This window comes from Musca domestica, unplaced genomic scaffold, assembly GCF_030504385.1.
Source record: "Musca domestica strain aabys unplaced genomic scaffold, Musca_domestica.polishedcontigs.V.1.1 15, whole genome shotgun sequence".
Lineage (NCBI taxonomy): Eukaryota > Metazoa > Arthropoda > Insecta > Diptera > Muscidae > Musca > Musca domestica.
Genome location: NW_026712207.1, coordinates 5,557,664 through 5,570,368, shown reverse-complemented (window position 1 = coordinate 5,570,368; position 12,705 = coordinate 5,557,664). Strand labels below are relative to the sequence as shown.

Sequence of the window (12,705 nt, the reverse complement as noted above, 5' to 3'; positions counted from 1 at the left end):
CAAATGATTTTTTTTTTTTACTTTTATGTTGCTGATTTTTTTATTTTTCAAAATACCGCCTCTAAACACTACAACGAGCCAAAAAGCCCTTCCCATGGCTCCACTTTAAATGATACAACACATATATAAATACATAATGTTAAATATATACACACACACTTGCACATATTGTAAAAATGAGTTACGTAATTTAAATATAAAACACAATTAAATAGTGTTAAACAATAAAAATAACAGAATTTTTTAGACCTTTGAAGATGGACAAAAAAGGGAAAGTCATTTTACACAAATGAAAGCAGTACCATTTGAAATCACACAGACATGTAACATCAACACCTTCACAAACAGAAACACAACATTTATGTGTATTGGTTGCAAAGCTTTTTATCAATTGTTTTTTAAAATAAATCGAGAGCTATTTTGAAATTTTTTTTTAGATATTGGGTTTTATGTTTTGATTTGATAAAATTTTAAATAAAATTTATTTACATTTATTTCAACAAAACTAATTTCATACAACATAAATTTATATATTTATATATTATATTTATACATACTTACATACATTTATTCATTAAATTCATATGGTGTACTCAAAACGTCTATTGTTAATGTGAGTGTATTTTACAAATTCAATTTATAGGAAATGTGTTATATTAAAAAAAATATTTAGAAAAAAAAAACAAAAATATTTTTAAAGAAATTTTCACACGAAAATCCCTCCACCCCTTGCAAAGAAAATAAGGCAACTCTCCTTTGTTTTCTGTTTTAACCCCGAAAATCATGAAAAATGATCAGCAAAAAAAAAAAAAAAAAACAAAATCAACCACATTATACGTAGTGTGACATAAATATAACAATCGAGTGGAAACCAAATCAATACATTTAGTGATAACAACAAAAATAAATTCCTTAATATTTTTTTACTTTTCTCTTTTGTTTTTTCTCTACTAACCTCAACAGGTATTATTATGAAATAAAAGGACATCCAAACCAAACCAGCCCTTGTCCTCTTACTCTCACATTTTTTTCTGTTTCTTTTTTATTAAAAAAAAGATTGAAAGGCTTCTATGTTCTCTTTGTCCCCCACCATCACTAACAAGCATCACTTAATAGGGTCATTATACGACATGACTAACTTGAGCGAAATTGTTATTTTTTTAAATTATTGTTTTTTAATTAATCTTTATCTTTCAATATTACAAAATATAAGATTTCCAAGTCAAAGCGATAATTTATTAAAAACATTCGTATTTTTTTTTTTAAATTTTTTAAAATATTATTAAACGTCAAATATAACAGAACTTCGCAAGAAAGTCATATTTATTATAACTGAAAAAAAAGTTAAAAAACAGTAAGTTCAGCCGGGCCGAACTTTGAATACCCTCTACCATTTGGAACGAATTTGGAAATTTTCAAAAAATAAAATCCGTTAAAAATTCTGTTAAAATCTTAAAAATACCGAATATAGCCATTATATTGGGGTCTCAACGACGTGAACCTACATAGGCTATGTTTGTCATAAGCTAGTACCATATTCAAATTCGAAACTTGAAATAAACGGTGAATAATGTAGCTAAAGTCATCAAAATACCGTATATAGGAAGGTACTGTTATATCGGAGCTATACGAACACCCAGACCTGCATAGACAATTTTCTGTCACAGGCTGTAGCATCCATTACGAACTTCAAATACGACATCTCAAACAATTTCGGTGAGTATTGTACCTAAAATCGTCAAAATACCGAATATCGGAAGGACCGTTATATGAGGGCTAAACGAAGACCTGGACCTGCATAGACAATTTTCTGTCATAGGCTGTAGTTCCCATTACGAACTCTAAATACGTACTTTGAAACTACTCCGGTGAATAGTGACGTTAAAATCCTCAAAATACCGAATATCGGGATATACCGTTATATGGGGGCTATACGAAGACGTGGACATGCACAGACAATTTTCTGTCTCAGGTTGCAGTATCCATTTCGAACTTCAAATGCCAAATTTGAAACAATTCCGGTAAATAATGTCGCTAAAATCCTCAAAATACCGAATATCGGGATGTACCGTTATATGGGGGCTGTACGAAGACGTGGACCTGCACAGATAATCTCCTGTCAAATAATACCAAATTTGAAACAATTCCGGTGAATAATTTCGCTAAAATCATGGAAATGCAGAATAGGTGGAGGTACCGTTATATGGATGCTATACTAAAACGTGGACATATTTAGACAATTATCTTCCTGGGGGTAAAGTACTCAGAGGAAATTCCTTGTGTGGATTTTCAGTGGATTGGAATTTCATTGATAAATTTGGCTAAAAACATCAAAATTCCGAATATCGGAGGTACCATTATATGGGGGCTATACGATATTATGGACCTTCATAGACAATTCACTTTCAGGGGGTAAAGTTGTCGCGAAGAGCTCCTTGTGTAGAATTTCAGACTATGACATTAAAAAATGTGGTTAAAATCATTAAAATACCGAATACCGGGAGGAACGGCTATATAAGGGATATACGATATCGTAGACCTATATAGACAATTCTCTTTCGGGTAGTAAAGTACTTACAGATAACTCTAGAATTGCAGACAATGAGTCTATAATCATCGAAATACCGAATATTAGGGGGGTACCGTATTATGGGGCTATTATATGGGTGCTATTCTAAAACGTGGGCCTTTATAGACAGTTCCCTTTCGGGGTTGAAAATAGTCACGAAGAACTCCTTGTTTAGTTACAAAACAGCGGGGTTACCGTCATATATCGGGGGCTATACGATATCGTGGACCAATATAGCCCATCTTCGAAATTGACCTGTCTGCAGACAAAAGACAGATCGGTTTAAATTTTAGCTTCTTATCGTTATTCGTTTTGACTCTAGCGTGATTACAACAGACGGACAGACGTTCGGACGGACAGAATTAGAATTTTACGCTAATCAAAAATTTGGGTCTAAAATTATTATTTCGATGAGTTACAAACGAAATGACGAACTTAATATACCCTCGATACTATGTATGGTGGAGGGTATAAAAAAACACCCGATCGATTATCACAAAAGTGGAATTTATCTTAGAACCCCGAATTAGCGCCCAATATTGGAAAACAATTTATTAAGCTTATTCCTCCTTATATTCGTTTTCACAACTGCGGTAGTCGTATTCTCCAACACCAATACGTCTTTAGATGACGAATTATATTTAAAACTCAGATTTTTTAAATTGGCTTTGTGGCCAGCTTCAGATTGATATACGATGTTTTTCCAAGTCCTTTTTAAACGACTCTATGCGGATTTTCAACTGACATCGGTTGAAGAGAATCCGACTGTTGTCTAATTTCAATAACATCCCTATGTCTATGTTGGTCACCTTTGGGCCAATCAATGTGAATCGGCCAAAGGCCAAGTATTAATGGCGGAAGAAGGTATTTAGTTTGCTAAATTCATTGTTTATATTCCAGGTACATACGCAGGAGGGGCCTGCGACCTTCTCGGCCCCATACCGAGATTTACAGATAATAAGAAAATTATTCTTTTTTATTTTCATATAAACACTTCATTGAAGTTATTTATATATGGAGAGGGTCCGATATATAGCATTTTTTTAATGCTATGAAAAAGAACTACAGAATATATTTTCAAAATAAATAATAATTGAAAATATGCAACTGGCTGCCTCGGCTAAACATATTATCGATTGTGTGGCTTCGATGGCTTCACGAACAATGTCCTGTAGCTTCAGCTGTGGCATGTAACGCCGTTATGTTGAAACTAAATATTGCTAATATCCTATTCTTCAATAACGTAACGGACACTTTTTGCGCGTTTTTGAAGGAAGCTGGCCAAACTATGCCTCCGGCCCAAAAATCCGCACCATAAAGTGACTGGTTTTGCTTGCATCGGCGTTCAGCGTAAGATTAAAACTAATTTCCTTTCAAATCAGACATGAGCAAAGTGTTACTATCCACGAAATTGGCACTGGTTGAAAAGAAAAAAAATAAATGGCGGACCCTGTATATTGTCCTAGGTCTACTATAGTTAAAATGACCTTCTGTGACCTTCTATAACATAAAGAAATATACAAGTTTTTGGGATCATCTCTGCATAGCAGATCTTCTCTACGTATTCCGAAGGAAAATTACATTATCTTTGTTACAAATTAGATAACATTTCCAGGACTTTCATAACTAGGCATTTATCGCCCTTAAATCCGCAGAGGATTTTTTTCGATTTTCCTCCAGAATATTTTCGCGATAATATTCGGCATTTATTCTGATGCCACGATCGATTAATACGAGCGGAGAGCGACCATCGGCTGTGATGGCGGCCCATATCATCACCATGTCTGGCGCTTAAGTTCTGGTGGCCAACCGAAGGTGCACATTTTCACCTGGAGTAGTTTTTCTGGGTATAGACAAACAGGGGCATGTATTTTGGGTATGTCATCTATTATAATATGTATCTTTGAAAATATTAGAAAATAGATGATTTACCCAAAAGACATGCGCCGGTTTGTCTATACCCAGAAAAATTACTCCAGGCCATACAGGGCCAATTCTTTCTTTTCTAATTTTACATGCGTAGAAGTCATATTTAGTTCATCTTTACTTTCATGACTTTTTTCAGCACTTCTAGAAATGAAAGAGCCTACCAAGGTCTTCTATGCCTAAAAGATCTCTACAGATCTTCTATAGTTATATGACATTTTCTAGATATTCTTTAGGATAAAGACATATTATGGACTTCAACAAATATAAGTACTTTTCTATGTGAAGACGATTTGATTGTCCTCTATACATGAAGCGCATTCTCTAGGTATTTTGTAGGTATATGTCCACGCACGACCACCCACGACCTTGTTTTCTAGATTCTATTCAAGAATTTTAAAACACATGTGGAAATAGTGTTATGCAGGCTATTAATTTTCATTCGACACACTTAATCTTTTAGAGCAAAAATACGTTTTTTCAGATCCATAAAAATCCAGAAAACTTTTTTGTTGTTTTTTTTTTACCTAGAAGACTTTCTTATGTCAAATATAAATAGAAGACCTTTTAGAGGTCTTTTAAAGCAAAAAAGATCTATTCCTGGTCCTCCGTAGCCAAAATCAATTTCCAGCTTTTCCTTGGTCTAAATTCCAAAACTCCTATAATCAGAAGACCTTCGGAGAACATGTTTTCAATTTTAAATATCATCTCGTAACGGCTTCAATAAATTATCGCTTTGACAAGGATTTGCAAAAATATTTCGCCAAAACTACAGTCGAATGGACTATAAATTCAGATTAAAACTATTATTTCTGTTCCCTTCAAATAAATTCCTCCTCTTTCTCTTTTTATTTTATTTTATTCTATTCCTCAAATTCTAAATAACGACATTGAAATTCAAACTATATTTATTACCATTTATCCATGATCTGTGCCGCTCTGTCCCATCATAATTTACAACAGTTTAGCAAAACTCGTTAAATTCGAATAACGTGTTTTTGTTGTTTATTTTTTTCAATATCTTCTAACGACAAATTTATTGAATTGTTTTTTTATTTGTTTTCGTACTAACATTGCTCGTTATATCAGAAAGAGTAACGAAAAACAAGCCGTTTAAAAAAAAAAGTAATGCTGCTCATGAAATCACATGTGAAAAGAAAATGCAAAAACAAACCAGTAAAGAAAGTCTTAAAGTCGGGCGGCGCCGACTTTATGATACCCTACACCACTTTGCTAATTAAGTAGAGCTCCACATAACAATTAAAAGTTTCTATGGGAGAATTCAATCATACACGCTATGATTATAATTATAATTTAAAGTTCAAAGGACTAAATTCGGAATTGTATTGCCCATTTGGTGCACAATTAATTTGAAATCGGATAAAGATATATATGGGAGTTATATCCAAATCTGAACCGATCTCGATAAACTTTGGCAACGATATTTCTGAGCTGTATTTGATATATTTCCCTGAATATCGTTGTTACAGAGTGCATATTACGGTTGTGGGTACCAAATATAACAAATCGGATGAATAATATATATGGAAGCTATAACTATATCTGAACCGATCTGAACCAAATTTGACATACTAGCTACTAGACTCAATTCGGTCGTAAGTGCCAAATTCCATCCCATTTGGACAAATATTAGACGTATGGTGCACAATAAAAGGTAAATCGGACGATGTTATATATGGGAGCTATATCCAAATCTGAACCGATCTCGATAAAATTTAGCAAATGTATTTCTGAGCTGTATTTGATATATTTCCCCAAATATTGTTGTTGCATAGTGCATATTACGGTGGCGGTGGACAAAAATAACAAATCGGATGAACAATATATATGGGAGCTATAGCTATATCTGAACCGATTTCGATCAAATTTGGCATACATATTTTCAGGCCTAATATGGGTGTATGTGCAAAATTCCATACAATTCGGGCTGATATTACACGTTTGGTGCACAATAAAAGTCAAATCGGACGAAGATATATATGGGAGCTATATCCAAATTTTGACCGATTATCTCCAATTTCAATAGGGTTCGTCCTTAGGCCAAACAAAAGACCTTTGCAAAATTTCATCTGGATCGGGCAATAAATGCGACCTGTACTTTGTTTACAAAAATACATGGACAGACGGACGGACGGACGGACGGACGGACAGACGGACGGACGGACGGACAGACGGACGGACGGACATGCATAAATCGACTCAGAATGTGATTCTATGCAGATCATCAAAAGGAACTATGGGTCTATCTCGTTTCCTTCTGCCTGTTACAAACAAATGCACAAAGACATAATACCCTGACCACCTTGTGGTGTAGGGTATAAAAACAATAATAATAGCAATAACAATAACAAACAATAAATACTTGATGTGACAAAGTATTTGTGAGAGGATTCTGTAAAATTTCAGTTTTATTTTTTCTGTAAATATTTCCAAAAAACCAAAATGCAAAAAAAATATGTTTTTGTTAAATTCTTTTTCTCTTTCTCGCTCTCTCTTAACAATTTTTATGTTGTTTAAGCTATTTGCCATGTTCAACGTTATAAAAAATAACAGAAAAAAAATTAATTAATGAAAATAATTTTTTAGTACAAGCACGAAAATAAGCAAAAAAATATTTTAAAAAAAATCAAAAAACATGCCACAAAACGCACCCAAGCTTAACCAAAGAAGAATAACAAAAAAAAAAACAAAAGCAAACACCACAAAGCAAATGCAAAACAACACCTGAAACTGTTCAACACCCACTCTCTCGATGTGTGTGTGCGTGCGTGCGTGCGTACGTGTGTGCATATTTGTGTCTATAAATGTTTTTTACCATTCCGTTGGCCTTCCACCATTACGAACCAGCCAACCAAAAATCACCTTCACCCCAAAAACTATTCGCTGTGAACAATTTGTGAATTGATCAAAGGATTGATTACGTATTTGTTGTAATGATGAGTTTTTAAGTTTTTATTATTTTTTTTCTGAAATTATTATTTTGATTTAGAAATTCCGTTGCAGTTAGTTTTCATTTTTTTTTCAAGTATTTTCATTATGAAAGTTGTTAAGTATTAGAAAAAAAAATAATTTAAAGCAGATGTATTATTGGAGTGGAGAAAATGCCGCGAGGCATTGGAAAGGAAAAAAATATTTTTTTTTATTTTTTTTTTATAATTTTGTTATGAATCAGGGCTGTGGAATTGGTTTTGGATTCAATGAATTTAAAAGATGAAAGTGTTCCTTGGATTACAAAAAAAAAATATTTGAGTAGACCGTCTTGAAAAAAAGGTCTCATACAGGTCTACTATAAAAAGAAGTTCTCCTACATGCTTTCTGGGGATGGAAACCCTCCTACAGGTCTTCTAGAAACAGAAGTCACCCTACATGTCTCCTTGGAATGAAAGACCTCCTAGAGGTCTTCTAGAAAAAGAAGTCCCCCTACATGTCTTCTTGGGATGGAAGACCTCCTACAGGTCTTCTAGAAACAGATGTCCCATTACATGTCTACAGGCCTTTGAAAAAAGGAGACGCCCTATTTATCTTTTAGGACTACAAGAATTCTTTCAGGTCTTTTGGAAAAAGCAGATCTCCTACAGATTTACTAGAATAGAATAGAATATCTCTTACAGATCTCCTAAGGATTGAAGGCCTCCTTGAGGAGAACAGGTCTTCTGGGGAAAGAAGATCTCATACTGGTTTACTAGGGACAGAGGAGGCCCTCTAGGGCTCTATTTACAAAAGAACAGAAAACCACCTACAGATCTCCAGGGATAGAAGACCTCTTAAGATGGTAAATTAATAGGAGACTATCTAGGGAACATCTATGACTAAAATTATCCTTAGAGGTCAGCTGTGGTCTTCTAGAGCAGACCATAAATAGAAAATTTCTTACAGGTCATCTATGTATAGAAGACCTCCTAGAGTTTATCTATGAATAGACCTCTGACCTCTGATAACCTCTGGTCATCTCTTAATAGAAGACCTCCTAGAGGTCATCCCTTAATAGAGGACCTCCTAGAGGTCATCCCTTAATAAAAGACCTGCTAGAGGTCATCTATGAATAGATGACCTTCTTGTGGTCATCTATGAATGGAAGACCTCCTAAAGGTCAACTATAAATGGAAGTTCTCCAAGATGTCATCTATGAATAGAAGACCTCCCAGAGGTCATCTATTAATAGAAGACATTCCAGAAGTCATTTATGAATAGAAGACATCCCAGAGGTCATCTATGAATAAAAGACCTCCTAGAGGTCATCTATGAATAGAAAATCTCCTAGAGGTCGTGCATGAATACAAAACCTCTAGAGGTTATTTATGAATAGAAAATTTTCTTGAGGTTATCTAGGAATAGAAGAGTACCCAGAGGTCATATATGAATTGTAGACCTCCTTGATGTCATCTAATAACTGAAGACTTCCTTGAGGTCATCTATGAAGAAAATACCTCCTAGAGGTAATATATGAATAAAAGACCTACAAGAGGTCATCTATGTATAGAAGACCTCCAAGAGGTCATCTATGTATATAAGTCCTCCAAGAGGTTATATATGTATATAAGTCCTCCAAGAGGTCATATATGTATATAAGACCTCCTGGAAATCATCTATGTATAGAAGACCTCCTGGAGGTCATCTATGTATAGAAGACCTCCTGGAGGTCATCTATGTATAGAAGACCTCCTGGAGGTCATCTATGTATAGAAGACCTCCTGGAGGTCATCTATGTATAGAAGACCTCCTGGAGGTCATCTATGTATAGAAGACCTCCTGGAGGTCATCTATGTATAGAAGACCTCCTGGAGGTCATCTATGTATAGAAGACCTCCTGGAGGTCATCTATGTATAGAAGACCTCCTGGAGATCATCTATGTATAGAAGACCTCCTGGAGGTCATCTATGTATAGAAGACCTCCTGGAGGTCATATATGTATAGAAGACCTCCTGGAGGTCATCTATGAATAGAAGACCTCCAAGAGGTCATCTATGAATAGAAGACCTGCTTGAGGTCATCTATGTAGTCCTTTTAGAGGTCACCTATGAATAAAAGACCTACTGGAAGTCCCCTGTGAAGTCACCTATATATAAAAGACCTCCTGGAAGTCCTCTTAGAGGTCGCCTGTGAATAAAAGAACTCCTTGAGATCATCAATGATAAAAATCGTCCTAGAGATTGTGCATTAATAAAAGTCCTCCTTGAAGTCTTCTAGGGATAAAAGACTTCCAACAGTTCAGGTTCGTAAATTGAAGACCGGTTATCTAGCGACAGAATACTTATACAGTCCTTCTAGTAATAGAATATGTGCTGCAGGTATTTTTGGGTATAGAAAGGCCCCTACATGTCTTTTAGTGATACAGGGCCTTATACAAGTCTACCGTTGTTAGAAGACCTTGTTCTAGGGATTAGAAACTACCTAGAGATTTTCAATGTATAGAAGACTTGTTATATACCTAACAATTTCTTTCAAGTTATTCTGTAGTGGGAGGACTAATTCTAGATCGTAAAAAATAAGCAGTCCTTTCCAAAGAAGTTCTTCAGCTGTTCGACTTTTTCAACGTTTCCGGAGTCCTTTTATAGTGGGAGGACTAACTCTAGATCGTAAAACTAAGGAGTCCTTTCCAAAGACGTTCTTCAGCATTTCGACTTTTCAAAACGTTTTACAAATCTTCTATAAATTCTATAGCGGGAAGACTAATTGTAGATCTTAAAAAAAACTAGGAGTCCTTTCCAAAGAAGTTCTTCAGCTGTTCGACTTTTCAAAAGGTTTCGAAGTCCTTCTATAGTGGGAGGATTAATTCTAGATCGTAAGGCTAAGGAGACTTCTACAGGAAAGTTCCTTCCTTGAACCTTTCCAGCACCTTTACAGTTTAAAAACTTCTTCCAGGGCTTTTATGGCCTCCAGAATTTTTCCTATAGTTTTTTTGAGAATCATTCTGAAGCCTATAAAAGAATTGGAAATTGGATAAATGTTTTCATATCCTTTTTTAATACTTCACTGATAAAGAAAAAGTCGCCAACCGAACTCCCAGCCCTGGTTTTATATAATATTTTTGAAATATACGCTTCAGTCTTTTTTTAATATTTTTTTATTTTTTTATTTTTAAATAAAATGTCCTTAAAAAAAAAACATTCTGTGAATTTCCGTTTGTAATATCTATTTCTCTTTTTTATGTTCTCTCGATGTTGTGACGTACCGTTCGTGTATTGATTGATGTTGATTGGATGCATGTTTGGCATTTAAAATTAAAAACCAAAAAAAAAAAAAACAAAATTCTTAAAGACCAAAAAATAAATGTTACTTTTTTCTCTCGCCAACGAAAAAAAAACGAGACTAAAATGAAATTGCACGAAATTTATGTGTGTATGTCAGTGTTGTTTAATTTTCATTTTTTTTAATTTATTTTGTAATTTTTTTTATAGTTTTTATGATTTTTTTTTTAAATTTAATTTTCGTGTTTTAATTTTTAACAAATTTTTTTCTGTTGAAATTTCCTTAACAATTTTACAAACTTTTTAAAAAAAATGACCAACTAATAAGTGTTTTTCTCTTTTCCCTCCCCCTCTTTTTGTTGTTTTTTGAAAACAAACCCCTTTGGGTAAAAAACACTGAAAATCCTCCCTTGATTCCCATGCTGCCGAAATCGTATCTACCATCCCGATGTCGATGATGATGTTGATGATGATTGATTAACACAGGACTTTACATTGGATTTTTACTTCCGTCAATTTTGGACCGATCCTCGTTTAGCGTATAGAAAACGACCTGGTGTAGAAACACTATCGGTTGGATCAGAGTTCATTAAAAACATTTGGGTACCTGACACCTTTTTCGTAAATGAAAAACAATCATATTTTCATATTGCAACAACCAGTAACGAATTCATACGTGTACATCACTCTGGATCGATAACAAGAAGTATTAGGTAAAACCAACAACAAAAACAACAAAAAACAAAAACAAACCACCAAAAAAACAACAGCAATCATGAACTTGAACAGAAATAAATAAAAACCCATACCCCCTAAAAATAGACCCCCTAAAACCCTGCCCCGAAAAAAAAAAATAATATAACCTCCCCCCAAAAAAACTCCAAAAACCAATACTTTGGTAACCAAAAAAACCAAAGCCTAAACGAAATCAACAATATTTGAATGAATGTCGTATTAAAAAAAAAAACTAAACATTTGCTAACATGTAAAATTATTTGTCTACCTACTACTTGTTAATGACTGTCTTTCTGTCCAAAACAAAAAAAGTTAAAAAAAGTATAATTTTTATTTTTGTTTAACCATTATGCGTCTTTCATCTATCCATTTATTCCATTTTCATAATTTCTGTTTTTGGCTCATGTATCATATTTCCAATTTATTCGATTGCTCTGTCTATCTCTTTCGATCTGTCTGTCTCTCTCTCTCTGTCAAATTTTTCTCTTAACGTTTCTATATATATTTGTGTGTGTATGCGCAATTTGATTTTGTTGTAAAGAAGTATTATTTTCTAAAAATTAAAAAAAAAAAAAAAAAATATTGATGTTGTTGTCTGTTCGAATATCTTTTGAAAATTTAATTCATATGCCTTCACATCATCTGTGGATCGACAGTTGTCGATCTGTATTTATATACCCAAAAACTTAAAAATCTAATTTCACCTAAGAAAAAATAGTATTTAGGAAATCCAAGATGTTTTCGAACAAAATTTGCGATTATTCTCCCGATACTGCTTGAAAAAAAAATATTTTTTCAAATATACTATTATTTTAACGATAACCTCGAAAAAATGTTTTTTACAAAATCAACGAATGTTCTAAGGGTTCTAAGAACATATATAAAAAACATACAACTATTACCCTGATCGAGAAAAATTTTTGAAAAGGAATCCACATTTATGTCGCTTTAAAGTGTTGAAAAATATTATTCAGGCTGTCCGCGATAGTCTCTTTAAAAAATCCATGATTTTAGCATTGAAATTTAAAAATCCTCTTTTTTAACCTTTCCTTAAAAAGCCGCAATTTTAACCTTTAAAAATCCAAGATTTTGGTCTTGGTGAACTTGGAAACAATCTTTAAAAAAAAGAAAAAAACCTCCCTTAAAAAAAAACTTTTTGGCTTCCATTGTCCTTGGAATTTTTTTCTTTGCCGTTGTAAGGACTACCGATTCTTGAAAAAAATATATGTTTTAAATATTTTGGATTTTAACTTTGAAAAACTATT

General features: G+C 33.6%; 1 protein-coding gene across 1 annotated transcript in view; it reads left to right on the top strand.

Moving 5' to 3' along the window:
• MdRdl (gamma-aminobutyric acid receptor subunit beta) overlaps positions 1-12,705 on the top strand; it is a gene marked incomplete at its 5' end in the record, with an annotated part of 145,413 nt that overhangs the window by 70,800 nt on the left and 61,908 nt on the right. The window contains 1 exon segment of the mRNA NM_001305119.1: positions 11,192-11,418. Within this exon segment, the coding sequence (NP_001292048.1) occupies positions 11,192-11,418 (227 nt within the window).